A 27,636-nucleotide genomic window follows, 5' to 3' on the forward strand; every position below is an offset into this window, starting at 1 on the left:
GTCTTAATTTGCCACTAGTTTCCAGATTACTTCCTCTGAAAAGTCTGGGACTTTCTTATGACTCTATGAAAGTACCCTCTTTTGAAAGTAGGCCTCTCAAGGTCATCTCATCCAGCCCCCTGCTCAAGACAGCATCCGTCCTGACCTAAACCACCCCAGGCAACCACCTGTTTTTGAAAGTTTCCAGGAACAGAGATGCTATAACTTCTCTAGGCAGCCTGTTCCGTGGTCAATCATCCTCACAGTCAGCGAATTCCTCCTAATCATCAGCCTAAATTTCCTCCACTGCAGCTTGAGGCCATTGCTCCTAGTCCTATCCCCCATGGACACAGAGAAAAGCCCATCTCTATCTTCTACAATTACCCTTCAGACATTTGAAGACTTAACTCTCCCCTCAGTCTTCCCTTTTCCACACTAAATAAACCTAGCTCTTTCTGCTTTTCCTGTCTTGTCTCCCAAGCCCCTTATCATCTTTGTGGCTCCGCACTGGACTCTTTCCAGTCTGTCCATGTCCTTCATGAAGTGCGGGGCCCAAACCTAGACACTGTGCTCATCAGTGCTTGGAGCAGAAGAATCACCCTTGATTTGCAGGTGACACTCCTGTTAATACAACTTGGTATGTTGCTGGCCTTTTTTTTACATCAAGAGCACACTGTTGGCTCATGTTTTATTTACAGTTCACCATAACCCCCCAAGTCCTTCTTTGCCATACTGCAGCCATTCCCCGGTTTGTATTTGTGCATGCAATTATTCTACTCCAAGTACTGGACTGCACATTTTTCCTTGTTGAATCTCATCTATTAATTGTGGACCATTTTTTCCAGTCTATCCAGGTTATTCTGGATCCTAGCCCTGCCCTCAAGACTATCTGCAACTCACCCCAACTTACGGATGACATCAAGTTTGCTAAACATGCATCGGAGTAGATTTCATAGACCTTAGGGCTGGAAGGGACCTCGGGAGATCATCGAGTCCAGCCCCCTGCCCAAAGGGCAGGAAGTCAGCTGGGGTCATAGGATCCCAGCAAGATAAGCATCCAATTTACTCTTGAGTACCATCATCCAATTCCATTAATAAAGAAGATGGGGGAAGGACTACACCTAGGACAGACCCTTTTGCACCAATCTCTCCTGAAACTGCCTTTTTAGTTACGTGGTGACATTTGGTTTATTCCCTTGCATATTCATATGACTTAAAAACAGAGTAATTTTTGGTATAAACTCGTTTACTCGGGTCATTAATGAAGGTATCAAGTAAAGTTTTCAAAAGGACTTAAAGATTTGGGAGCTGAAGACCCCATTTTCACTTCCCCACTTTTGAAAGTGTTCAACTTAAGCACTTTTGTGAGTTTTATTCACTTAAAATTAACGAAAAATATCTGATTAAATTCAGCTTTTTTAAAGACAGCCATTTTGTAATTCAGTGGCTCTCTTGGGCAATTTGATCAATTAATAACTCTTCAAGAATTATAATGCTGCTTTAGGAACCTCCCTTCTCCCCCTGGGCCCACAAGCAAGTTTGAGAGAGGGAGAGATCCGTGCATGCTTCCTTGAGCCAGTACATAGCGTAGGAGGATTCCCCCTACATCAGTAGATCCGTGCTACATTTCAAATCCACTCAAACTAAATCACAAAGAATAATTCTGTGAGACAATTTATTTCCACAATCAAGTCTGCTTCTATTAAGCAAAGGCTTTACACTTTTAAACCAAGAACCAGGCAGTCATGCTCCTGTTGTTTCCTTGGGTTCAAGAACAAAAATAGCTTTACTGTTAAAACTCAACTGCCTGGACACTGACACAATACTATCACTTCAAGCACTTGTACTAATTGCATGGAGAGTTTGGGATGTTAGGTGCTGTGCCAAAAATTATGGCAGCAGTAACAGTAAGGTCATGTCCACAGCTGAAGCAAAGTGTTCCAGAATTGTAATTTTAAGGGACTTCTATGTCACTGAGTCAATGGTAACACTCCAGTTGGACTCTCACAAATAAAGTCATAGGATTTGTGGTCTGACACACTGGAAGTGAGATCACTCACAAAAGTGCTTGTGGGGAATTTCTTTGGCATGGGAAGGCCATGCACATAAGAACAAACTACTCCTTTAGCTTTAAACAAGAGGGGGAAAAAAGACCATACATTCCATTTTCTGCCAAGGACAGTTCATAAACCTGATGCATACTACAGGCAAATATGTCAAGCATAACAATGAAGCAAAGCCATCACTACAGGCAAAAAGACAGAAACTTATTCTCTTCTCCCACAGAACAAGAACCTGATTTTTTTTTTGGCACATGTAAATCAGCAGAATTTTAATTTCAATGAGTAACTTATGGTGTACTCCGGTGGAAGAGTAATCAAAACCTGAACCACTTATTATTATTGAATTCTAATCCAGTTTGAATTGGTTGGACAGCAATCTTGGCATCGATAGGCTGTGCATCATTTCCATTGCCAACTTGAATCAAAGTCCAGACCCCCACAGTGCTCATCTTAAAAATTAGGATGATGTGTGCTTTCAACTACAATCTACATCATTTATAGTCATGACAAGTACGAGCAAACTGATGGCAAAACATACATAACAAAAAAAGGTTGTTACGGAGCTGAGGGTGATCAACTGTTCCATATGGAGAAGGCCTGAAATTGCAGCAAGGTAGATCCATTGGATATTAAGAAGAACTTTAACTCAGAGGGTGGATGAAGGCGGTTGTCGAATCTCCATCACTGGAAGTTTAGATGCAGGTTAAACAATAGTTTTCTGGGATGATCATGAGCAGGCAGATGTGCTAGAGATGTACCAAGATTCCTTCTAGCCTTTTCTTATGATTTATGTAATTAGCCAAAACCATATTCTTCAAGAGCTGGTCTATAGATTGTTAATAAAAAAAATAGTACTTGAACTAATTCTGAAGATGCTAAGACCCACTGGCCAGTATCCTATTCCTATGTAAGTAGGAAAACACAAGTCTCTATACACACAAACAAGTTTATTGAGAAGTTTTACCCAATCACATCATCATTCAGTGTCTGGAGACTGCTCTAGGATCTCTGCAGCATTTTACAACCTGGTCAACTAACAATGGAAAGAAATATTAAAAAAAACAGGTGATGTTCATACTCAGGGTCTTAAGAACTGCAGTGCAATTCCGCCAGATCATACAAGTGTCGTGCTAAGCAAAGCATGAGAAGCACAGTAGATACTGAACCCCTTCCTTCAGATAGGTGAGCTACCTTAACATGACAGGTATGTATCTGCAAAAGCCCTTATCCTTCCTTCCCCCTTCCCTTAATCACAGCAACCAGGAGATTAGAGTTAAAAGAAGAAAGAGCAAGATTTCCTTCCCATCTTAAAGCTCAAGATATCCATTAACCCGATACTGATGCAAGAAATCATTCTTCTGAATACAGTCCATGAATAGTTTGCAAGAATAAATTCAAACTACCTCCTTTCTTCCCAAAAACTGGGGTGGCTGGCAGGTGAAGTGAGCTGCTCAGACCATTTACTTCTAACAGGAGGGCTGAAATCTTTCACTCCTGAATTTAATTAGTTTTCTTAACCAGAATCTCTATGGGTTGCAGTCTTTCACGCTGAAACTGTGAACAAAGCTATAGTTTACCATTAGCCTCACCAGTTTCATGCTTGGCATGCATTTAGAACAGGGGTGTCCAACCTTTTTGAATGTGGGGCTGGATCATGAACTTTTTAGCACCCAGTGGACTGGCGAGCCATATTCAAAGACCTCACAGGAAGCAGTATCACATCACCCCCTCTCCCTCCCCGAAACAAAAGTATAGTGTTTACTTTCATTTCCCATTGCAGCACCTCGGGCCTCAGAAAACAGCTTGGAGGGTCATATGGCAGCCCACCGGCCGCATGTTGGACAAGCCTGATTAGAATGATGACCCCATCCCGATACCCACCAAAAATCACTGGTCTTATGATATGAATAAGACCTTTATCTGCAAAACCTTTGAACTCCCTCACCACGCTATGGCTCTCTCAAAAAACTTAGGCATAATTAGTAGCAAGATCACGCTGTCTCCCTGGACTTTATGATCTCTATATGAATCAGGTTGTTGTTTTATGATTATTTCCTGGTGGGTTGTTGGTTTTTTTGGTGGAAGAAAACAGAAGTGCTCTGATAACCAACATCTTCAATTTTTAGGCAGTTGGGGATTATTTGGAGTAGTCACAATTGCCAGCTACTAACTGAGGAGCTACAGTCCATTACCTTTTTATGCTTGTTAGTGGAGACATCCAGATTTTACTATGCATTTCCTTGCTGCAAAGTTGCTGCTAGTTCTATCTGAATTGTTCTGAGTCTTTCTGGGGGGTTTTTTTTTGGTTTTGTTTTTTTTAAATCAATTTTATCTGGAGTTTTCATGGACAATACTTACTGAATTCTTGATTGCAAGCCATAAAGAAAAGTCACACATGCTACAGCTATTTTTCACAAGTGAAATAAATATGCTGAAAGGTCATATTTGCCAAAACAATTTTAGTTTACAGTAAGTTTGTTTAACTAAAGAATTGACATTGGGGATTTGGAAAATAGAACAAAATATTTTGGCAAGGAAAGAGATATGGGATACCCAAATTGCAAACATCCAATCCCATTATTAAAAGCAACTTTTCTATTAGATATTTTAAACAAACATGAAACCCAAACAAACATTTCTTTATATTTGCCCAAGGACTAGATTATAGAAAGTGCCTGCCAATTCTTTTTAAGTTTTAACAAAAGCTCCACTAAACTGTCATGTCCTTTTTTCCTACAGTTCCCTTCTCACTGAAGACAGATTTTTACGCTTAGTAATCTATTTCACTCTCACTGACTTCCTTCGGAAAAGGTGACAAGCTTTGGTGACAATCAGAGAGGCCAATAAGGCTGGATGGGGGAAGAGGAAATAAAAAGGTAAGAGACCTGGGTTCTTTAACTGAGTTAGTGTGCGACTTTGGGGAAGTCATGCAAGGATGGCGTTCCTGCAGCACACATTGCGCGCATATTTGTGAAACACTCATGGGCCCGCTAGACAAAACATGTTATGAAGAGCCAAAAATTGCGATAGTGAAGCTCAAAAATGGAAGATTTTCTGTTTGGGTGGAATAAGGTTACCCAGGAAAAGGGAGAGGCATAAGCCTCACTCTTTGAATTCAATCAAAAGTACCCACGGTAAAAAAAAGGAAATCAAAAGGAGGAACAGGAAATTGCATCTATGTTCCTCTTCAAGTCCTTTAGTAAATACCTGTTTTAACAGGGTGCTTCAAGCCTTCTTGCTTTTCTGTGCCAAAACTAGACTTAGTCACTCACAGCAGGAGGATCATGGGAAAATAAGGCTGGAAGGGACTTCAAAGTCATTTAGTCCAACCCCCTACTCAAGGTAGGATCATCCCCAACTAAGCCAGCTCAACCAAGTATTTGTCTAACCCTCTCTTGAAATTTCCAGGGATGGAGGTGCCACTTTTCTAGGTAATCTGTTCCAACGCTTGCTCACCTTCAATCAGAAAGTTCTTCCTAACAACGAAGGTGGTCAAGGATTCCTCTACTGCCACAGCCAAAATAATTTAAAAGCCTCGTCACATTTGCTTGCACCACTTGGAAGTCACTGGAATGTAGGGACCTATTATAGTAGATGTTAGAAGATAATCCTTCCCTGGAAGGAAACAACTGTGTAACACTACAAGGGCATTTAACACATGCTAAAATGCTTGAACTTGCATCTCCTTGCGTTTTAACTGTACTCGGTGTTAAACTGAAAATAGGACACTACTCTACGAGTACTTTAAGTTACCTCAACAGCTCTTACCATATAGGTAATGCATAGGTTGTTCTAAGTTCCTGCTTTCTGGCCTTCTGGTGTCAGAATAAGGTTGGGATTTGTACAAGACTCTTCTCTGGGCATTGGGAGAATATTATACCAAAAGACAAAAGACCCATCTTCTTAGAGGACACTGTAGTGAAAGTGATGGACTTGACACCAGCCAGCAGATTAAGGTTGGATTTCTTGACTGGGCACTTCACCATTTTCAGATGGAAACAGGTCTTTCACCAGCCCAAACTCACAAAACAGTCAGCAAGACATTTTTGTGTGGGAAGTACTCCGAGAATAAGAATTCAGCCATGTTTGTGTTCACCTCTCCACTGAGAAATACACATTCAGATAGGCACCTCTGCTTGGCCTGGACATCAAAATTCATCTTCTTGGGTGAAAGGTTAATTTTCTTAAGTGAGAAGCGCATGGATTCAAATGTGAAAACATGAAAGACTTTTCACTGCATTAACAAAATGTGAATATTCCCATTTTTCCAAGAAGAGGCTGCATACCCATAGCATTCATTCTCATTCAAGACCTCAGATTCCTTTCCCTGGCACATGGATTGTTCTGTATCCAAGGCTTGAATAAGTCACTGCTCTCTTTTTACAGAAAGAGATGAAGGAATACAACTTTTCTTCTTCCCTGAAGCTAATTTTACTGTTTATGCAGAATGTACATGGCAATTTATTGGGAATACAAGCTGCCATCCTTGTGTATCTTAGAAATTGTCCTCAACACATTCCCATTTTAAAGCGCTGTGAGGCACATTCCCTGTAGATGTTTCAGGCTGGGCCCACCTCCGCCCATCCCTGATTCTAAGGCTAGAAACAAGAACACTGGTTTCCATTGCTCCCATCCAAATGAGAAATAATGGATTACTTCATCCACGTTGTAGCTTTTCCATGGGTTGCGAAGACTACACATGGGACAAAGCAGTTCTGAAATCCTTGCAGGGTCTACCACACAGTACCCATTCAAGACAAAGCCAAGAGATGTTATTTAATCCAAACTAGATGGGAGTCCTTTTGGTCCCATACTGAAAGAGTCTGATGCTAAGGGTCTAACGCAGGGGTGGGCCACATGTGGCCCACCAGGCCATTCTTTCCTGCCCACCGGGCCCCTAAAAAATTTAGAAAATTAATAGTTATCTGCCCCTGGCTGCCTGTCATGCTGCTCTCGATGGATTGCCAAAACTCAGTAAGCAGCCCTCCACCTGAAATAATTGCCCACCCCTGGTCTAACACTAGGCAGCGCCAGTCAGATAGCTGAGACAGTAGAAAGCAGCTACTGTTCTTGCACTTCCATAAGAAAGGGGTCAATAGAAGTCTTTCCCTCTGTCCGTAATTCAGATGGCTTCCCTTTCCCTTCACCTGCATTCTTTTTTTTCAAAATTGGGCAGAAGCCAGGAATGCAAGTCAACTTTTCCGACAGCTTTGAAGGGCCTCAGTTTTCTGTCTCCCTGCTGTGTCGCTAACAGCTGGGAAATGAGTCTCATCCAGATGACCAGACACTCATGTGGTTGCATAAAAAAACTGCAATCCCATTTTCCTCCCTAATTCATGTTTTCATAAGGGAGAAACTTAAAATTAAAAGACAAAAAAAAGCATGACCTAAAAGTGTGCAAAATGGACCACGCTTGCAATATTGTTCACCCCCATTAAAAGTTACCTACAAAAGAAGGGTGGGAGGGGGTTCAGGATGTCAGAGGAAAGCGTCTCTTTTCAATGTCTGCCTGATGTCATCCGTTTTCAGGCCCAAATCAAAGTGACGAGGTATCTGCCTCGACAGGAAGTTTTTCTTCCAGGTTAAAAAGCAAACCAAAAGCTTCCCAAGATAAAAACATCTGACTGGTACACATGGGAATTTTCTGAGCGTATCATACAAAACAGCGAAGGAAAACTTCCATGTGAAAAAAATAAAGCTACCCTGAAGCAGTTGTTACATTTTGAACATCCCTAATTGCACAATAGCTCATCTTAGAAAAGCTTCTTGGGGTAGGTAATGATCAGAAATCCTGGTTCTCTCTGATAAAAAATCCCCAATTTTCAGTTTAAAAAAGTACCCAGAATCCACATTTTTCTGTGATTAAATCAAACAATACTAAGGATCGTTGTTTTCTCTAATATTAGTGATGACAATTCTAAACTAATGACTGGACTCCAAATAAGCAGTGGCATTTTCCTGAAAACACAGCAAAAGCCTGTAACTGCCCTCTCCCCTCCATCAAAAATCTTCTTCAGAGGAAGCTGGCCCAATTCTAAGCCGTTACTTTTAAGGGAAGCCCTTTGCACCGATTTAACACGTTCTGATTATTACACCTGTAAAACTACCTAATTTTCCTATTTTAGGCAAGACTTGATGTGATCACTATCAAAAGTCGTTAGAAGTTCCAAAAGCTCTTTCCCGGTTTCAAACTTAACTCTCTGAAATAAGTTCATTTTGCACATCTCTGAACTGATTAGGATCTCCTATGGCTTGCAGAAAGCTTAAATAAATATTCCTTTACACAAGTTAACACGAAATTCTGGAGGTAGAAGGTGTCAACTCTGCAACAAAAAACTACCTGGACCTTCCCCATAGCTAGGAGAGATTCCATAGTGTGTGAGGATCCTTCCAAATATTAAATAAGGATTTGAGTGAAAACAAGATGTACTAAAGTGATTTTCAGAGGTATGCTGATACATTGGTCCCATATCGGATCAGCACTGATGTAAGGAAAATTGACAATACTGGCAATTGGCTTTTTTTGGCCGATGTGGCCAATAAATGCTGGTGTGCATGTGCACAGTCACAGCGCACCATGCAGGCAGACAGGAGTGCAGCCCCACAGCGTGGAGAAGAGCTGCATCTGGCTGGTAAGTTTGTCATGAGGCAAGAGGTCTGAGGTGGGGGGCAGACTGAGACCCCCCACAGTATGAGAGAGAGAGGGGTTGACACTGGGGCTCACAGAACTGTGAGCAGCTTGTCCAAGGGGTACGAGGAGCGGGTGGCAGCTCCCATCCTGCACGCACCCTGGGAAGGCATGGGGGGGGGCACGTGCCCCCAGATCTGCGTGTGAAGTGAGGGCGAGCTGGCACCGAGGCCGTACCGGGATCTTCCTGGCTGGGCCAGGCTGCACTCAGGGCAGACAGGGGAGGCATTGGGAGGGAAGGTTGGGAGGGCTACAGCAAATATTGCAGGGGCTGCAGCCCCACCCCTCGCAGCCCTCCTCCCAGCGCCACCACTGCCTGCCCCGAGCGTAGCCCAGCCCCCAACCAGGAAGACCTCAGCACCACCTCGACCCCAGCCTCAGCAGCAACCCACCTTTGCCCCATGTGCAGATCCAGAGGCACACACCTCCCCTGCCCACATGCCTTTCCAGGGTGTAGTGGCAGGAGCCACCCCTCCCCCACACCCTCCCAGATGAGCCGCTCACAGCTCCATCCCACACCCTGCCCCAGCTGGGCAGCACCTGCCCCAGCCCTACTGCCTCTCTCACCATGGGGACCTTGATCTGAGCCCCTCATCCCCCACAACAGACTTTCCAACCGGTCACCTGCTCTCCATACTGCAGGGCTGCATATTGGCAATCGGATTGGTATCAGCCAATGTGGCTCGTTATCAAATCGGCCATTGGTATCGGCCCAAAAAAATCTCTATCCGTGCACTCTTAGTCATTTTGTATTTCAGACACCAACACGCATGCGTAATCAAACTAGAACTTCAGGTCTCCTCACTAGCTTTAATGTACTAAAAAATACCAGCCCCCCACGCCCCCAAAAAAAACCACTCCAAACAAAACTGCAGTTCACAAGTGGAGGCCTTGGCTACAATCAACAAACACACTTGCTTACCAGCTGGAGAATTTCAATCCTAAATCCACACCAAGCTATATCCCATGACTGTTCAGGTATCAGAGTTTAGAAATCACTGAGTGGCATTAATAAGAGGAGACAAAAAACATGGAGGAAGTATGTTACTGCTTTTCCGGTTCAGGAAAGGGTTTCTTTGTTTTAAGAAGAGGGGGGGAAAAAATCAGAGTCCGCTTGTTCAAAGCACAATGATGCCAAGGAAACATACCTGACCACAACTGAAGGAAATGGTAAGCATCCTCCAACAACCAAGGCCTACGTGTACTCTTTTATGTTTTTCATCTTTTCTTTAACATTGATACCACTATTTCAGCTTCACTTCTACTAGCTGGAGTGAACATGCACTGTTGACCAGGTATGTACTTGGTAGCCAGCTACCAAGTACATCAACATGGCTACGAAGTACATGCCTGAAACACAGAAGATGCTGAATTTTAGCCGATTTTGGCTTTAAACTTCACTGCTGAACAACAAGAAAGATTTCTACACGTCTGTCTTTTGTCATCTGACCCCACCAGGGAAGGAATTCTACCTGATCTGCACATCAATGAGCGGCTCACAAAGACACTGTCACAGACCCAGAGGGATGGACTTCCATCTTCAGCCTCCTCTGTGCAAAAATGACGTTTATTTTCTACCTAAGGGGACTTGTTACCATCTTTAAATTTTCCCTGAGCCTGAGGAAGGGTGCGTGTGCCCAAAAGCTTGCAGGAAAAGATAATTTTTGTGATTTCTTAATTGGTCTAATAAAAAAGGTACGGTCTCTGAACCAGGAGTTCAAGTGTTCTGATGACCAGGAATATTTAGTCATGCCACCAAGGCCTGCTTTGATTGGGTTACAGGACATCACCGTTAACGTCTTGGTAGCAACTTAGAGCTCTGCTCATGCTGGTGTTCCCATGGGTGAAACTGAACTAGTGCAGGAAACATTAGAAAGAGGACTTGTGCAGACACAACCCAATTGTTTTAAGTTTACACGCGCACAGTGAACTGGAACACCTGCAACCATTTGGCCATCTTCCATGTGTATCCATTTCTCAGAAATGAAGCTCCTCCGTGACATAGCTGGTTAAGCAAAACTCTCGGGGAATCAGGAGGAATAGCCTGGCTTGTACAGCAAGATGCATAGCAGCGTACGTGAGGAGAAGAAATCTCCAAAGAAGCATACTGCAATTAGCTGATCTAGTCTTTTTTTGCTAGTATTTAAGGCAACTTGAGAGTTCGATGTTTTGGAGGTCAAAGGTTTCATATAAGTCAGGAGATGCACAAATTACAGAAACGGACAGATGCAGCCCCACACATCTGTACCACCAGCAGTCTTTAGTTGCGTGGTTACAGCCATCTTCCCTCCAGCACACCTCTGAAAGATGCACAACTTATAGAAGCGCCTTTCAGGAACTGACATGCAAAGTGGCTGTCAAGCATTAAAATTATACAGACAAAATTAAAATTTTTGCAGATGTTTATGACCAATACATGTGCTAACTAGGAAGCTGTGGTTCCAGGCATCAGAAGACTAAGGCCACATGACCTCTGCATCCTGATGGACTCCACAGACCTATAAACTCAAAGGCATAAATACTAAAAAGCACAAAAGCTTGATCATATTGTAAAATGACCAATATTTGTCAACATCCATCTAATGATCCAAGATACTAAGTCCTTCTTCAGTGTTCACCTCCACCACGTGCAACTTTCCATGCATTTATTATTCAACTAGCAACTGCCTGTCAAGAATGACTGGGGGGGGGGGGGGGGGAAGACGCGTTTGGGGACAGAACCCCAGGCCCACTCCTGCTCCTCCTTCCCTTCTGCTGCTTGGGGTCTATGCCTGCAGCAGCAGGGGGAAACGGAGGACCAGGCCTGATTTTTGGGGGGGATGATGCCCCCACCATCCCGGCAGCAGGGTGCCTTCTGCCAGAACACTTTTCACACTGATTGGCTGTTTGTCAGCCAATCAGAGCATAAATAAAGCATTACAGACATACAAACTTAAGTTTTTATAATATCCAAATATTGTTGTCATTAGAAGATGACAGGATCATGCGAAAGTGGCACTGGAAGGGACCTCATGAGGTCAGCCAGTCCAGCCCAAGTTCAATTCTATTTATATTAGTACTACCTTAGTATTATCCCTCTCACCTTAAAAATGTAAACGTTTTTAAGGATTAATGGCATTGTGCTAGGAAGTGCAGAAATTGCTTCCATGCGGTTAGCTTAGCTTTGCTGCTCTTTCCTATGTGTCAGGGTAGGGCTGTCCAACTTCTGAGTGGCCAGGAGCCGCGTGTCATGTGGGCCATGCATCTCGTGGGTGTCCTCACTGGACAGGGCCCCTGGGATGCTGGACTGTACTACCCTGCCCCCAAGGGCAGCGGGGAAAGAGCAGAAGCCAGGAAGCAGGGGAAGCCCAAAGACCCCAGTGGCAGCAGCTGCCGGAGCAATGTGGCAGAGCCCACAAAGCATAAGTCAATCCCTCATGGACCACATACAGCTCACGGGCTGTCTACTGGACAGCCCTATGTTAGGGAATACAACAACATGTTTTACTTGGCCTTCTTCCTGGGATCTCTCAAGCATATTTTAACAACCTTTAAACCAGCAGGACATTGACTGCCATTGTCCCCCTGCTTTATTTGTGGCAGATTAGGGTGTTGGGTCTTGTGCTGTGCCAGGGTTGACTGTGTAGCATTGCTAAGAAGTGAGGCAACAGATTTACGCAGAATGGTTAGGATAGGGATGATCCTGCCTCAGGCAGGGGGTTGGACTAGATGACCTCCAAAGTCCTTTTCCAGCCCTACCTCTCTATAACGTTGTGACTTTCGTTTTTCTGTAGCGAATGAATCAAACCCAAGCACCTAATGAATGTTTTTAAAAAAAAAAAAAAGGCATGAGATCCTATCCCTCTGAAAAAAGGGGGCAATATAATACAGCACTCCCTGGAAAGTGAGTGGGTAGGGAAGAAGAAAATGAAGTTTCCATCTTGGGATCTTGATTTCATTTCCATTAACCAAGGAGTTTGCTCCTACTTTCAAAGGGGAGGAAGGAGAAAGGAAAAACAAAAGCAAAAAAACCACACAACAACAACAACCACCACCAACCACTGAATTGCTGGTAAATTGACCGGGGGGGGGGGGGGGGGGCAGGGGGAGGAGGAGGGGTGTTAACTTAACCCACTTAAGCAGCTCAGCAGTTCTTCAATACTATGGATCCATTGGCCCTTCAGCCTTTGGGTCTCATCTCTTCCCACCAGAACAAGATTGCTTATGGAGCTACAAAAGGGTGCTTGAAATCTCTCTAGAGCAAAGCTAAGCCCCTTCCTCCAGCTACAGTTGATTGTAAAACCCTGTAATTAAAGACCTGGCACATGTGCTCAGATACATCTCAAACATCCAGCTAACTCTTAAATGAATTTTCTATTATTCACTCTCACCCTTGACTGATTCTTAAAAACACAAATGTAACCAAGCATGTGCTTCTCATTACAGGGCTATTTCAAGTTCAAAGCTGAAGCCACTTGTTTAAGGTGCAACTCAAAGCTACAGAAGGCATTTTACTTCTACAAAAACAATTTAAATGGCAGGCAGAGACCAGGAATCAAGTCTCAGCATAAGAGTCTGAGAAGTGTGTGAAAAAATGTTAAAATGGACAGCTCTTTAAAATTTTAAGCTACAGTTGCAACTGCCCTAATCAGCCATATAAAACCATGGTATGTAGCTAAAAGTAACTGTATCAGACTACAAGCATTTTTGGATGTCGGACTTGTCTACCCTCTTCCTACCACTGAGTTGGACTGGATTTCAAAGGAGTGGTGACAGAGGCCAAAAATAGAAGTCCATTAAACTATGATGGTCCTCTATTCACAGGAAGTATACAGGGACAAACCTGGCACCCATACAGGGCAAGCCAGTTTCCCCAAGACTGAACTCAGAGGGAGGTAAGCAGGTAGTAGTCACCTTATGAAAACAATCAGGGCATCATATGACCAAGAGAATTTAAGCTATAAAATAAAAGAGCCGCAGCCATTTGAGAGGAAAAAAAAAAAAAAAAGACGAAACACCGAAAGTGACCCACAGTGGTAAGAGCGAGGGGTGCACTGACAGAATTTTGGGGCCAATACTGATGACCAATTTTTTAATGAACCATAATCAACCAATAACAATCCGATTGCCGATATGCAGCCTGGCAGCTTGGAGAGCAGCATCTGGCTGGTAAGTCTGTTGGGGTGAAAGGGTGGAGGGGAGGGCACGGGTGTGGGGCAGGGCACGGGACAGAGCCACAGCTCATCCGGAAGGCACAGCTCCCGCCTCTGCACATGCCCTGGGTGGGCATGTGTCCCTGGATCTGCGCGTGGGGTGAGGGTGGGCCGAGGCCAGGGGCTGCACAGCCAGCAGCACTGGGAAGAGTGGCACTATGGTGAACTTTGGGGTGGGTGCATTCTACCCTGCAGCCCCCATCCCAGCTCCACTGCTACCCATCCTGAGCACAGCCCTGGCCCAGGCCCTCCGCTGGGAAGAGCCTGGCACTGTCCCCAGCACCAGCCTGCAGAGCAGCCTGTCCTCACCCCACACAAATCTGGGAAGCTCCCATGCCATCCCAGTGTACATGCAGCAGCGGAATCCACCCCCCTCCTAGTGCCTCCCCCCAGACAAGCCACTCACAGCTCCATCCCATGCCCTCCCTCACTGCAGGGGCCTCATTCTGTGTCCCTGTCCTCCAACACCCCTTCTCCCCTCACAACAGACTTACCACCCAGACACCGCTCTCCACACTAGGACTGTGCTCCTGGCCAGCTGTGCGCACACACACGGCATTTACTGGTGACCTTATCAACCACATCAGCCCAAAAAAGCCGAGTTCTGCTAACATCAATTTTCCTTATATTGAAACTGATACAATATGGGACTGCTGTATCAGACTGCTAGTAAGAGCAGATTCCATCATCTAAAGGAGCAGTAGCAACATGCGAGAGAGTAAGGATCCTGACTCTTTGGGGTAGTTTTGGGAACTGATTCAGGAACTCTCCAGTGTGGTAAGGAAACTAAGTGCAGATACTCATTTTGTGCTAACATGAAGAGTCCAGAGTAGGTGTTATGTTCTTCAAATAATACATTTGCCTGGAGAGGCAAACTTGTAGAACAGACTATAAAACACTATGCCTCTAGAAAAGGATTCACTTAGCCACCTGAGATATTTTGGAGTCAGCACTGATGCTGGGAGTCTAGGGAAGATGGACTGCAAAGTATGGAAGGATTTGCATCCCAATAGTGCATAAAATTCAGAGGCAAAGACAGGACATTACTCAATAAAAACAAGCACAAGCACATGTAACCCAAACAACAACCTGGTGAATGTACAGAAGTCGGCCTTAGTAAAGGTCCCAACACCCTCATGTCCCACTGACTCAAGTTATGGACAACCAGTCACTTACAAGATCAAGTACACAATTAAAACTAGACAGGGCTACAAATGAGGCATCAGGACAGTATTCCTGGCTGATTTATATTACTGCAGTGCACTCTTGACTTGCATTGAGTCTCCTCAACCATAGTAAAACATTTATACTAAAATAAGAAGTAGGGAAAATGGGTGCAATATCTAAGCAGAGTCTCCAGGTAACTAGCAAACACTTTCTTAGTTCCAGATTAACATTATGGGTTCTACAAGTAGGGTATGGAAACAGACTCCTTTGTCTTATGAGACTACACAGTATGCTCCCAGCCAAATGTCTAGTACAGTTCTAGCAAGACAGAACTTGAGAATGCAGTTTTGACTTCAACATTCATTTTTTGTTCTATAAAACACAACAAAACACTTGTTGCTCCTTAAAAGTGCTTATAGACTTGTGCATGTTAAGTGAGTGACCTGGAGTCAACTCAAAACACTTCCCGCCTTATCTGCTGTAGCATGTAGACAGCATTATTGCCTTTAAGAAATGTCAACAGTGCCACCTGCTGGGATGATTTAAAAGGGATTTTAATTTTAGCTGTAAGAGCTTAAATCCCAAACTACTTTCAACAGAAGGGATTTTTATGTGTGGTTTTTTAAAAAGAGCTTGGACTGGTGATATGGGAAATACCACTGCCCTAGATGTAAATAATGTTCAAAACACATTCATGCAAGAAGATAATTTTTTTCAATGTTTTAATGCAAGCTTCTCAATGGACTACCATGGACATCAAGTTGCAGGTTCCGCTCCTATAACTTAAAGACATTTTACTGGATATTTCAATGGAAACTGCCAAGCAAAACAAAGCTCCTAGTTCATGGAAACACAGAAAGTTAGGACTGGAAGGGACCTCAGGAGGTCATATCTAGTCCCACCCCCTGCTCAAGGCAGGATCATCCCCAACTACATCAGCCCAGCCAAGACAGTCTAGTCAGGTTTTAAAAATCTCCAAGGATGGCGATTTCACCACCTCTCTGGGTAACCTGTTCCAGTGCTTTATTACCTTCCACAGGAGAAAGTCTTTCCCAATATCTAAACCTAAACTTCCCTTGCTGCAGCTGAAGCCCATTGCTCCTTGTCCTGTCATCTGTCACCACTAAGAACAGTCCAGCTCCATTCTCTTCGCAACCCCCCTGCACGTAGCTCAAGGCTGCTGTAAATCCCCCCTTAAGTTTGTAGGGTCGGAAGGGACCTGAGCAGATCATCAAGTCCGACCCCCTGCCTTGGCAGGAAAAATCTTAATCTGCTCTTCTCCAGACTAAATAAGCCCAGTTCCCTCAGCCTTTCCTCACAAGTCATGTCCCCTAGGTCCCTCTCCGTTTTCACTGGACTCTCCCCAATTTGTCCACGTCTTTTCTGTAAAAGGGGGGGGGGGGGGAGAAGAGGGGGGCAAACCTGGACACAGTATTACAGATGTGGCCTCACCAGTGCTTAATAGAGAGAAATAATCACTTCCTTTGATCTGCTGACAACACTCCTACCAATGCAGCCCAGGATGCCATTAGCCTTTTTGGCAAAAAGGACACACTGCTGATTCATATCAAGCTTATTGTCCACCATCACCCCCAGGTCCTTTTCTGCAGAGCTGGTGCTTAACCAGTCAGCTCCCAGCCTGCACCAGTGCATGGGATTGCTCCGTGTAACGTGTAGGGCTTTGTACTTGGTCCTTCATAGTTGGTAGGGTCGGAAGGGACTTGAGCAGATCAAAGTCCAACTTCCTATGTCAGGAAAGACTGTTGGGATCAAGTGACCTCAGCTAGGTGATTATCTTGCCTCCTTCTAAAGACCCAAGGTAGGAACCAGCACCATTTCCCTTGGAAGTTGATTCCAGCTCCTAGGCGCCCCGACTATGAAGCAGTGCCTCCTGATGTCTAGCCTGAACCTACTCTTGATCAACTTATGGCTGTTATTCCTAGTTACTCTGGGTAGTGCTCGGGGGAACAGGTCCTCTCCCATTCCCCGCTGGTCCCCCCTACTGGGTTTATAGATGTCCACCAGATCCCCTCTTAGCCTTCTCTTGTGGAGGCTGAACAGGTTCAGGTCCTGTCGCCTCTCCTCGTAGGGCCTGCCCTGTTGTTCCCTGATCATGCGAGTGGCCCTCCTCTGGACCCTTTAGATGTTGTCCACATCCCTCCTTAAGTGCGGAGCCCAGAACTGGACACAGTGCTCCAGCTGTGACTTGACCAGTGTCACAGAGGGACAGTATCACCTCCTTGGACCTGTTCATGATGCATCTGTGGATGCATGACAAGGTACAGTTAGCCTTCCTGACCGCGTCCTCACATTGGCAGCCCATGTTCATCTTTGAATCAATAACCACACCAAGCTCCTTTTCTGCCTCTGCATTGGCGAGAAGGGAGTTCCCCAGCCTGTAAGTATGCTGCTGGTTCTCCTTAGGTGCAGCACCCTGCACTTGTCAGTACTGAATCCCATCCTATTCTCATCCACCCATCCCTGTAACCTGTCCAGGTCTAGTTGTAGCCTGTCCTTCCCTTCTAGCACGCCCACGTCTCCCCACATCTTAGTGCCATCCGCTTTAGGGCCTGGAACCAGCTTCCAGGGGAAGTGGTGCAGGCTCCTAGCCTGGGGATTTTTAAAAGGAAGTTAGATGAGCACCTTGCCGGGGTCATCTGACCCCGGGGCTCTTTCCTGCTAAGGCAGGGGGTCGGACTAGATGATCTACCTAGGTCCCTTCCGACTCTAGCTACTATGAAACTATGAAACTATGACTATGAAGCAGTGCCTCCTGATGTCTAGCCTGAACCTACTCTTGATCAACTTATGGCTGTTATTCCTAGTTACTCTGGGGTAGTGCTCGGGGGAACAGGTCCTCTCCCATTCCCCGCTGGTCCCCCCTACTGGGTTTATAGATGTCCACCAGATCCCCTCTCAGCCTTCTCTTGTGGAGGCTGAACAGGTTCAGGTCCTGTCGCCTCTCCTCGTAGGGCCTGCCCTGTTGTTCCCTGATCATGCGAGTGGCCCTCCTCTGGACCCTTTAGATGTTGTCCACATCCCTCCTTAAGTGCGGAGCCCAGAACTGGACACAGTGCTCCAGCTGTGACTTGACCAGTGTCACAGAGGGACAGTATCACCTCCTTGGACCTGTTCATGATGCATCTGTGGATGCATGACAAGGTACGGTTAGCCTTCCTGACCGCGTCCTCACATTGGCAGCCCATGTTCATCTTTGAATCAATAACCACACCAAGCTCCTTTTCTGCCTCTGCATTGGCGAGAAGGGAGTTCCCCAGCCTGTAAGTATGCTGCTGGTTCTCCTTAGGTGCAGCACCCTGCACTTGTCAGTACTGAATCCCATCCTATTCTCATCCACCCATCCCTGTAACCTGTCCAGGTCTAGTTGTAGCCTGTCCCTCCCTTCTAGCACGCCCACGTCTCCCCACATCTTAGTGCCATCCGCAAATTTGAACGGGGTGCTTTTCACTCCCTTGTCCAAGTCGCTGATGAAGATGTTGAACAGTGCGGGCCCTAGGACCGAGCCCTGGGGGACTCCACTGCCCACATTCCTCCAGGTTGAAAATGACCCATCCACCACCTCTCTCTCCCTGTTGAACCTCATGAGATTTCTTTTGGCCCAATCCTCCAATTTCTCTAAGTCTTGTTGAATCCTAGCCCTACCCTCCAGCATATTTACTACTCCCCTCAGCTTGGTGTCATCTGCAAACTTGCTGAGGGTGCACTCCATCCCATCTTCCAGGTCACTGATGAAGAGATATTGAACAAAACTGCCCCCAGGTCCAACCCCTGGGTCACTCCACTTGATACCAGCTGCTGTCAACTAGACCTCAAGCCACTGATTACTACCCTCTGAGACCCATGCTCCAGCCACTTTTCTATCCACCTTACAGTCCATTCATCTAGCCAGTACTTCCTGAGCTTAGAATATTGTGAGAGACTGCAATCAAAAGCCTTGCTTAAAAAAAAAAAAAAAAAATTATAATAATTATTAAGGTACACCACATCCACAGAGCCATTAATCTCGTATAAGGCAATCAGGTTGGTCAGACATGACTTGCCCTTGGTGAATCCATGCCGACTGTTCCCAACACCTTCTGCTCCAGTGCTTAGAAATGGATTCCTTGAGGATCTGAGGTGAAGATGACTGGTCTGTAGTTCCCCAGATCTTCCTTTTCTTAAAGATAAGCACTATATTTGCCCATTTCCAATAGTGTGGGACCTCTCCCAATTGCCATGAGTTGTTAAAGATAATAGCTAGCGGCTCCGCAATCACATCAGTCAAACTCCCTCAGCACCCTCAGGTGCATCACGTCCGTCCCCATGAATTTGTACCCCTCCTGCCTTCCTAAATAGTCCCTAACCTGTTCTGTTACCACTGTCAGCTGCTCACCTCTTCCCCAAACTGTGCTGCCAGGTGCAGTAGTCTGGGACCTTTTTGCCTGTAAAAATGGAGGTAAAAAGAGGCATTGAGTACTTCAGCCTTTTCCTCATCATCTGTCACTAGGTTGTCTCCCCCAAAAGTAAGGGACCCACATTTTCCCTGACCTTCCTCTTGTTGCTGACATACTTGTAGAAACCCTTTTTGTTACCCTTCACGTCCCTTGCTAGCTGCAACCCCAATTGCACTTTGGCCTTCCCGATTTCATCCCTGCAAGCCCGAGCAATGCGCTTATATGACTCCCTAGCTATTTGTCCAAGTTTCCACTTCTTATAAGCTTCTATTTTGTGTTTTAGCTCCCTGAAGAGTTCCCTGCTATTCTTCCTGTCTTTGGGATGGTTCATTGCTGCACGCTCAGTAAGGTTTCTTTAAAATACACCCAGCTCTGCTGCAGTCCTTTCCCCCGCCCCCGAAAGCCTGGCTTACCAGGGGATCCTGCCCAACAGTTCTCTGAGGGAGCTGAAGTCTGCTTTTTTGAAGTTCAGGGTCCTTACTCAGCTGCTCTCCTCCCTTCTTTTCCTCAGGAGCCTGAGCTCAGTCATCTCATGGTCACTGTGCCCAAGTTGTCATCCACTTCTACGTTCTCCACCAAGTCTTCCCTATTTGTGAGCAGCAGGCCAAGGAGGGCATGGCTCCTAGTGGCCTCTCAGCACTTGCACTAGGAAGCAGTCTCCAACACTCTCCAAAAAACATCCTGGATTTCCTGAGCACTGCTGTATTGCCCTCCCAGCAGGTGACTGAAGCTCCCTGTGAGAATCAGGGCCTGTGATGGGGAAATGTCTGCTAGCTGTTTGAAGAAAGCCTCAACAACCTCATCCTCCTGGTCTGGTGGTCTATAGCACACACCCACCATGACACCACCGTTGTTGCTCTCCCCAGTGACCTCCAACAGCAGCACTGCTCCAGGCATGTGAGCTCCCACCAAGTCTCTGCGATCCCGATCACATCATAGTTCTGAGACTGCAGGGACTTCCCATTCGTTCTGCTTGTTTGACCTTAACTTTCCCCACTGAGTCATATAAAGTACATGATGGAAAATAAAGTTCCTGTTCTGCACTGTGATTGACAGAGGGAGACTGCTGTACCTGTACAGAGTACCTGAAATCCAAAATACTTCTTGACAGGAAATCTGTTGTGTTCATGGGGATCACTATGTGGATCCATTCCCAAAGTGAGCGCAAGTCAGTCAGTCATCAGAAGAATGCACGAACTAAACAGCACTCTTTTTCTTCTGGCTACTGCATTACCCCATCCCTCTACTAAAGGGGCTGGTAACCATTTTCAGGCCATGGGTCAGAACAATCCAGCTCTAACCTGGTGCAGAACGGTGGCTTCAGCAGTGCAGAGGTTGGGGGATTTGGGGAAAAAACAACACTGCCCCTGCTAGTCCTGCAGCTATGATCCATGTCCAAACCACGTTGACTTCTCCCAGCCCGCTGCTCCCCCTCCAAGGTGTGATCCAAGTGTAGCTTCTCCAAACCCACACTCCCCTCACCCCACTATCCAGCCCAGGACCAGCACAGCTCCCCTTTGGCTGGATGCTGTGCTCCCATCTCAGCGAAGTAGCAGGGGAGACAAGAAATGGTAGAGCGGGGTACAGTGGGAAGTGACAGCAATAGGTGCACAGCTTCCAACTCCCCCGAGGATGCAGCATAGACATGGCTGTGAAGCGGGAAGGGACAGGGATAGCAGTTGCAGCAGTGCAGGCATAACTTCCAGCTTCCTGGCCCCTGCGCTGCTTCTTACTGTTCAGCCCCAGCATAGCCATGGCTCCACAGGCTGGACTAAGCGCGCAAGTCATATGTTGCCAAGCCCTGCTTTAGAAAGAGCCAGGGTACATTTTTTATGGACAATTTTTTTTAAAAATTAGTTTCATCTGCTTTCACTTTGTAGAGCGGAGCAGACAAGGGGCTTTCTGCAGAGCTTAGCACAGGAAGTAGATTCCATAGCTGTTGGATGTGGAATGCACAGGGCTCTGGGACTGCAAGCTACACAGGCTGGCTTGATTTTAAATCTCTGTTACACAGAGGTTTAATGACACTGGGGTACAAGACAAGTGCCCTCCTGACAGATAGTGCTCCTGGGTTACTAGCAGTGATAACGCTGCACCAGTTAGGCACTTCCCTAAAGTGCATTTCAGTCCAGAAACAGTTCCCTTTTTAAAAAAGGTTATAGATTTCATTTCCTCATACACTGAGCAGTTCAAGTTGCACAGGATTATTCCAGAAATAAAAAGCCTTACCTAAGCAGAGAGAAGACATCATATGAGTTACGAACACAATTCTGATCCACCTGGAGAAGACTATTCTTTTGGGTACCTGAGTGATCCTGAAGGCAAAGAGAGAGGAGAGTCATTTCTTCCTTCTTCTTCGAAGACAAATCTGCATTTTCTGAACACCAGTGCAACTATCTAAACAGTTGTGGTGAACACGTGTGACAAGTAACCATGAGCACTGAAGAGAAAACTGCATGAACTAGACCATGCAACTTGTAGTTAAGCTCAATACATTTAGGTTGCTTGCAGACATTAACAAAGAAATAATGTGCTTTACCAGAAGCAGCAGCACATTATTTCGACCCAGCTCTGTAGCACCTACAGAGATCGGGTGCTTCAGCAGAGGTTTTTGGTGCTTTTATCTAAAGCTAATTTGGTCAGCTATTAGATAAAAAGTACCAAAAAGCCCCACTAAAAGTGCCCGATTTATACAGACATTGGGTGAGCCAGGTCCAACTAATGAGATGCTGCTTCTGGGTATCCACCGGGCTCAGTGTGGGAGCGCGTGGAGTTTAAAGTTAACAGCTAACAACAAAGGCTACTTGCAGACAAGTTCCCGTCTTCCACTGCTACTTGTATAATCCTTTGTCACACAAGTCGTCTAATACCGTTTATGCAAAGACATGTTAAACGTTCCAACGTCATTCACTGAAACCTCCAGCTTCAGCTCTGAACACTGAATTCAGTGGGACTTACAGAAAGTCTTGAAAGAAAACCTGTCCTCATATATGACACTAAAACAGCAGGCCATAAATACTCATAAGAGTCACAGAAGTAGTCTCCCAAGGAAGACATGGAAGCATCCAAGAAATGTTGGACTCCTGATGAGCCAGATCTTACTGGCACAAACTTATGCCTTTCTCATTTTGCCCATGACTGCCACATAGCTATGCTGCCTTGTGCAGCAATTGTCAGCCTTCAGACAATTTCAAGTCAGGTCAGGTCAGGCACATTCACAGCTTGTTCTGCAGAGTCAATAATAATGCAGTGCTCCCGCTCAGTATTACAGCATCGTGTTGCACAACACACAACAGTCAGAGAGCTTTGGATGAAGGGCCCGACAGTGCCATTAAATATCCTAACATTTTTGGAAATGAGGGTCAGAACTTCCAGGTCCCTGAAGCAGTTTCCATTTGATACTGAGACAGAGAGGGAAAAGGAGAGAGCCACTAGGTTTTCAGCACATGGTTAAATGCTTTCCATAACAGAAAAAGCCGTGCTTTAGTGAGGGAGATGCAGTTCTTATCTATATGCCCTCTTTTCCTCAAAAGCCCACAATATGGCTTAGCTAACAGCAAAGTGCTCTGAAGTCCTCAGGCAGAGCTGCTTTGGTCCCTAGTAAATAAGTGGAAGGGACTTCATCTTTCCACTGAAAATACACACTACACCAGAGCTCGCCCAACACTGACAATACAGCAAATCAAGATATGTTCTAAATATCTAGACACCAATACAACAAGTCTTATTGGGTAACATCTCCAAAGGAGATATTCTTTCTTCAGCTTCTCACTTTCTTTCACAAGGTGCTGCATGTTTGGAGTTTGAAGTGCAGGATCCATCTTTGGAAAGACCTTGAAAAAGAAGACCTCCTCACCCAGGTCTGTGACTGAAGGACTAACACAAAGCAAGAGACTTTCATGGCCCGACTGCCACCACATTGATGTGGTCCAGTAGGTTTTGTTTCACGTCAGTCCTCCTCAGGCATGCTATGTTTAAGAGTAGGAAGGGAACTGAGAAGCAGGAGCTTCAAAAGGGGAAAGCATCACATCAGTATGAGCATGCCAGAGTCCATCTACTCGACCCATCCTGCTACAAGACTCCATCCAGGCAACTACCTTCTGGTGCCCCGTGACAAAAAGCAGGAGCCAAAAAGAAGGCTGACTCACTACCCTTAGCTGGCTGTCTGCACAAACCACAATGTGAAAAGGAAGGGGGAACCTCCAGCTTCATTAAAGGAGGGGTCATTCCACCACTACCCTCACCCCATAAGGGCCTCCCTCTTCTATCCACTGCACTATTCAACACAGTCACCAGGTACAGCAAGTTGTGCCTGCAAGCCAGAGGAGCTCATCTTGCCTGAGATATCCTGAAACACATTCTGACAGGCTACCTTTGCAGAGTAGTCAGGACCTGACTGGTAAGATAGGCAAGTAGGGACAGGAAAAAACCCATGAGAAGTCACCTTGCATGTCTCCACGTTGGAGGGCCTGAGGCCACAACTCCAGGTGGAAGACAGAGATGAACTTTCAGTGCCCATTACCATAAGAGAAGATGGAGTAGAGGACAAGTTGGAAGATCAAAATATCTTTTTCAAGGGACTGAATAGGCATTTAGCTAGGATGGTTTAGGAAAAGCAGATCCAAAATCTCTGAAAGAGGTTGGACTAAATGACTTTTAAGGTGCCCTGCAGGCATGAAATTCTCTAACAGAATCAATTTCCAAAGTGTCTTACAGCTTGAGTCTCATTTCCAAAAAAGCTTTTACCGATTGTCATTGCTGCTTCTAATTATGCAGTGCTTAGAGCCTCCGTAAAAATAGCAAGTGGCATTTGCTTGCAGGAAACGTCTTTAAAAAACAAACCAAAACTTGAATCTAAAGTCTGTTTTAACTGGCTATTAAGCCTGAAGATTAACTTTAAATATACTTGTATATTAGATGATGATATAGCTTAACTTTTATAACTGGTGTAATCTGGTCACCTTAAAGTTTAAAACCCTTTTTCCCTAACCATAAGGGCAGTCTACACTGCCTCTACAGTGTTCTTGAGACTGCTGCCAAAAACACATGCTCCAAACCCGCCGTGAAGCTGTGAAGGTGCTCCAGGACTGCCCCCTGCTGCTAGCTTCAGTCCCTCGTGCACTAGAGCTGCAGCAGGGGCAGCTTCACCTGAGCTCTGAGTTTAGCATGTGGAAGTTTAGGTTTGTTACTGGTAGTTGTGTGTGCACTGGCAGTGATGCAGGCCTCCCAAGTGTCATGGCCATTTTTTGCCTATTGATTTAAAAACTCCAGGGTTGGGAACCACTACGTTATTAGACCAGGGGACCACTTTCATACTCAACCCTCAGGTTTTGTGGCCCACCAGGCATCTTTATCAAATTAAGTGAAAAGGGAGGCCAGGAACAGTGTAGCGTACATACCATAATTCAGCAATGACTGCTTCAATGCTTCTCCAATTAAGACAAGCAGAAGAGTTAACATTTGAAACTGTGCTGGCAACAACAGTACGTCAATACTGAAATTCCATTTAGGTACAAGATGCACAGCTGATCATTCTTGTTGTAAGGATGTTGCAACAGAAACACTTCATCGCAGACAAGTTCAGCAAAATGAATAATTGGCCTGTTCTGTAACTGTAACTTAGTGTACTAGCATGTATGCTCTGTACTGCTGTAAAGAATTTCCTGATTCAGCTGATACATGGCTACTAACAGGGAAGTTATAAGTACTTTATTTTTAACTTGCTTATTTTCCCCCTCTTCGTATACCGGGAGGAATGGTCACTTGCAAGCCAAGACCTGGTTGCAATCAGTTCCATTAAAATCACTAGGAAACTAAAGCTGGTGACTCACAAGACAAGATTAACTGGATAGCAAGACTTTGCTACAGTCTTGAAGCATGAATGTCTAAAGGTAAGCACCTGGCTAAAAAATATGGAAGACAGATAACTCAGCACTGTTGGAAATGAGGTCATCTATTCAAAACACCGTAATTTTCTAGAACAGCTGAAAGTAAATTTCCACTTTCATTTAAAGGCTTAACATTTCCACATCTGCACTAAAAATTCCAACCTAGGCTATTATTCACTTGGTGAGATTTAAATTCCAAGAGTACTAAGTAGTGTGCATAACTAGTGAGCATTATTACCTTCTGTTCAAATGAAGCGCCATAATAACCATCATTCAAACCAAAAATTATTTCATTTGGATTTCGGGCATGTATCTGTAAAACAAAAAGAGATATATTAAGGCCAACATAAATTTTCCTGAATACAATATTCAATTGCTGTTTCTGTGACAGCTAGAGGCACCTTTTCTGCTGTAAACATTATTGATTTCCCCAGTTCCAAAGCTGAGTGACCGAGTATTCAGCTATTATTTCTGGTACTCCCTTATTTTCCATGGTACAAAGTGAAAATTAATAGTTATATTAATTATTCTGCAGCATCCGGTCTCATTACAGACACCATATCTACTAACAAGCTTTCCTCCTTTCCAGGGCCAGAACACATAGCAAAAGAAAGACTGAAAATATGAAAAATAAATAAATAAATAAATAAATAAAAATTTAAAAAAAATCAAAGCAGCAGTTCAAAAGCTGCTTGGTTATAGGAGCTAGTTTTCAGAAGACTCTACTCAGAATTAGACCATATGCTCTTGCAGCTTACAGCTGAGCATAAAATTGATGCTATAGTGAGTTCTCTATAGAGAAGTAGTGACTTATAAACTAGAGCCAGTATTAGAACATTCTCCAAACATCCCTTTCCTTACTCTATTAGGACAGAAACATGAGACTGAAACTTGCATTTTGTGCAGCAAAAGAACCAGATTCCAGAACAAGTGACTTCATTTCCAACATTTTAGAAGACTGACTTTTCAAATAACTCCTTAAGTGCTCTCGTTCTAAAAAGAATCTCCTTGAAGCAACAGGAAATAGCAATATATCCATCTGAGATTACTTTAAAAACAGCACCTGTGTGCAGACACCTTCCATTCACTTCAGGAAATACAGCATTAGGTACTATTTTTCTATAAACCATTAGATGTTGTAATGCAAGCTCACATGCTCAATGACTTGCATTATACAAAAGGTCATGACTAAAAATTACACTCTACCTATAAGGTCCACGGACAGCAAGTCCACACCAGACAGCTGTTGTCTGATTGTTTCTGGCTGGGATGGTTTCGTTGGGGCTGGTCCTGCTTTGAGCAGAGGGCTGGACTAGATGTGACCTCCTGAGGTCCCTTCCACCCCTAAATTTCTATGACTAACTGACCTCTCCATCCCAATATTCCAGAAATGGACAAGCACAAGAAAAATTCTCAGGATTAGTAGCATCATCTTGTTTTATTCTTTAGAACAAAGGGCACTGTGGACATTCAATCACTGCATTAAATTAACATCTTGATGTGTACAGAAGCACAGAGATATTGAACCATATATATAACCATACCACAGTTTCTCCACTAGGGCCACTGTTAGCAGACTCACACAGACAATGCAACTTAAGTCACTTTAAGGTGTCTAACAATATGTGCCAGCCCTAATTATCGCTCCTTGCAATGGATTGAGCAATACATACTAACAGGGTTTTAATTACTAGTTTTATGCCATAATTCATTACCCATTAGCTCGCTCTTTCCCAGGCTGTTTTAGATGGCTTTTTCCACTCACCACTTCTACATAACACAAACCTTTAGCTACCCAATCTACTGGTTAAGGAAAAAATGTCTTTATTTTACCTGTTGACCCAAGTATTTCAGTCCATCCAGATTGACCTTCCACTCAATCAACAGCTGATAATGCTCTTTCTTGCCACCCCAGATCCGCACCACAAAGCACGACACCGATGTATCAAGGCGATCAGGCATTAGTCCAAAGTCAAGACTCCTCCATGTCGGATTCTGTTGGTGTCCAAAATAAAGATGTAAGAACAACCAAATAACTTGCATGTTAATATAATCTGTAGTTTTTAAACTATAAGAAGGGCTGAATACGTGAGTCCAGCTTGCACGGACTGAAGTAGAACCCTGCTAGTCTGATGTTCGAGTTATGCAAAGCCATCAGGCTCTTCTTCGTAATTCAAGCCTTCCCTCCCCATCCAGCTTCCTAGG

The 27,636-nt window shown here is 44.7% G+C and overlaps 1 protein-coding gene across 3 annotated transcripts in view; it reads right to left on the reverse strand.

The window, feature by feature from the left end:
* Positions 1–27,636, reverse strand: part of UVRAG (UV radiation resistance associated) — a 145,568-nt gene that overhangs the window by 93,442 nt on the left and 24,490 nt on the right. For all 3 annotated transcript variants that reach the window (XM_090030753.1, XM_090030751.1, XM_090030752.1), the window contains 3 exons: positions 27,265–27,426; positions 25,670–25,744; positions 21,773–21,858 (listed from right to left, as the gene is read on the reverse strand). In XM_090030753.1, the coding sequence (XP_089886879.1) occupies positions 21,773–21,858; positions 25,670–25,744; positions 27,265–27,426 (323 nt within the window). The remainder of the gene's footprint in view (positions 1–21,772; positions 21,859–25,669; positions 25,745–27,264; positions 27,427–27,636) is intronic.

The sequence above is a fragment of the Crocodylus siamensis genome, chromosome 1, assembly GCF_052110815.1.
Source record: "Crocodylus siamensis isolate JL-2025a chromosome 1, ASM5211081v1, whole genome shotgun sequence".
Classification (NCBI taxonomy): Eukaryota; Metazoa; Chordata; order Crocodylia; family Crocodylidae; genus Crocodylus; species Crocodylus siamensis.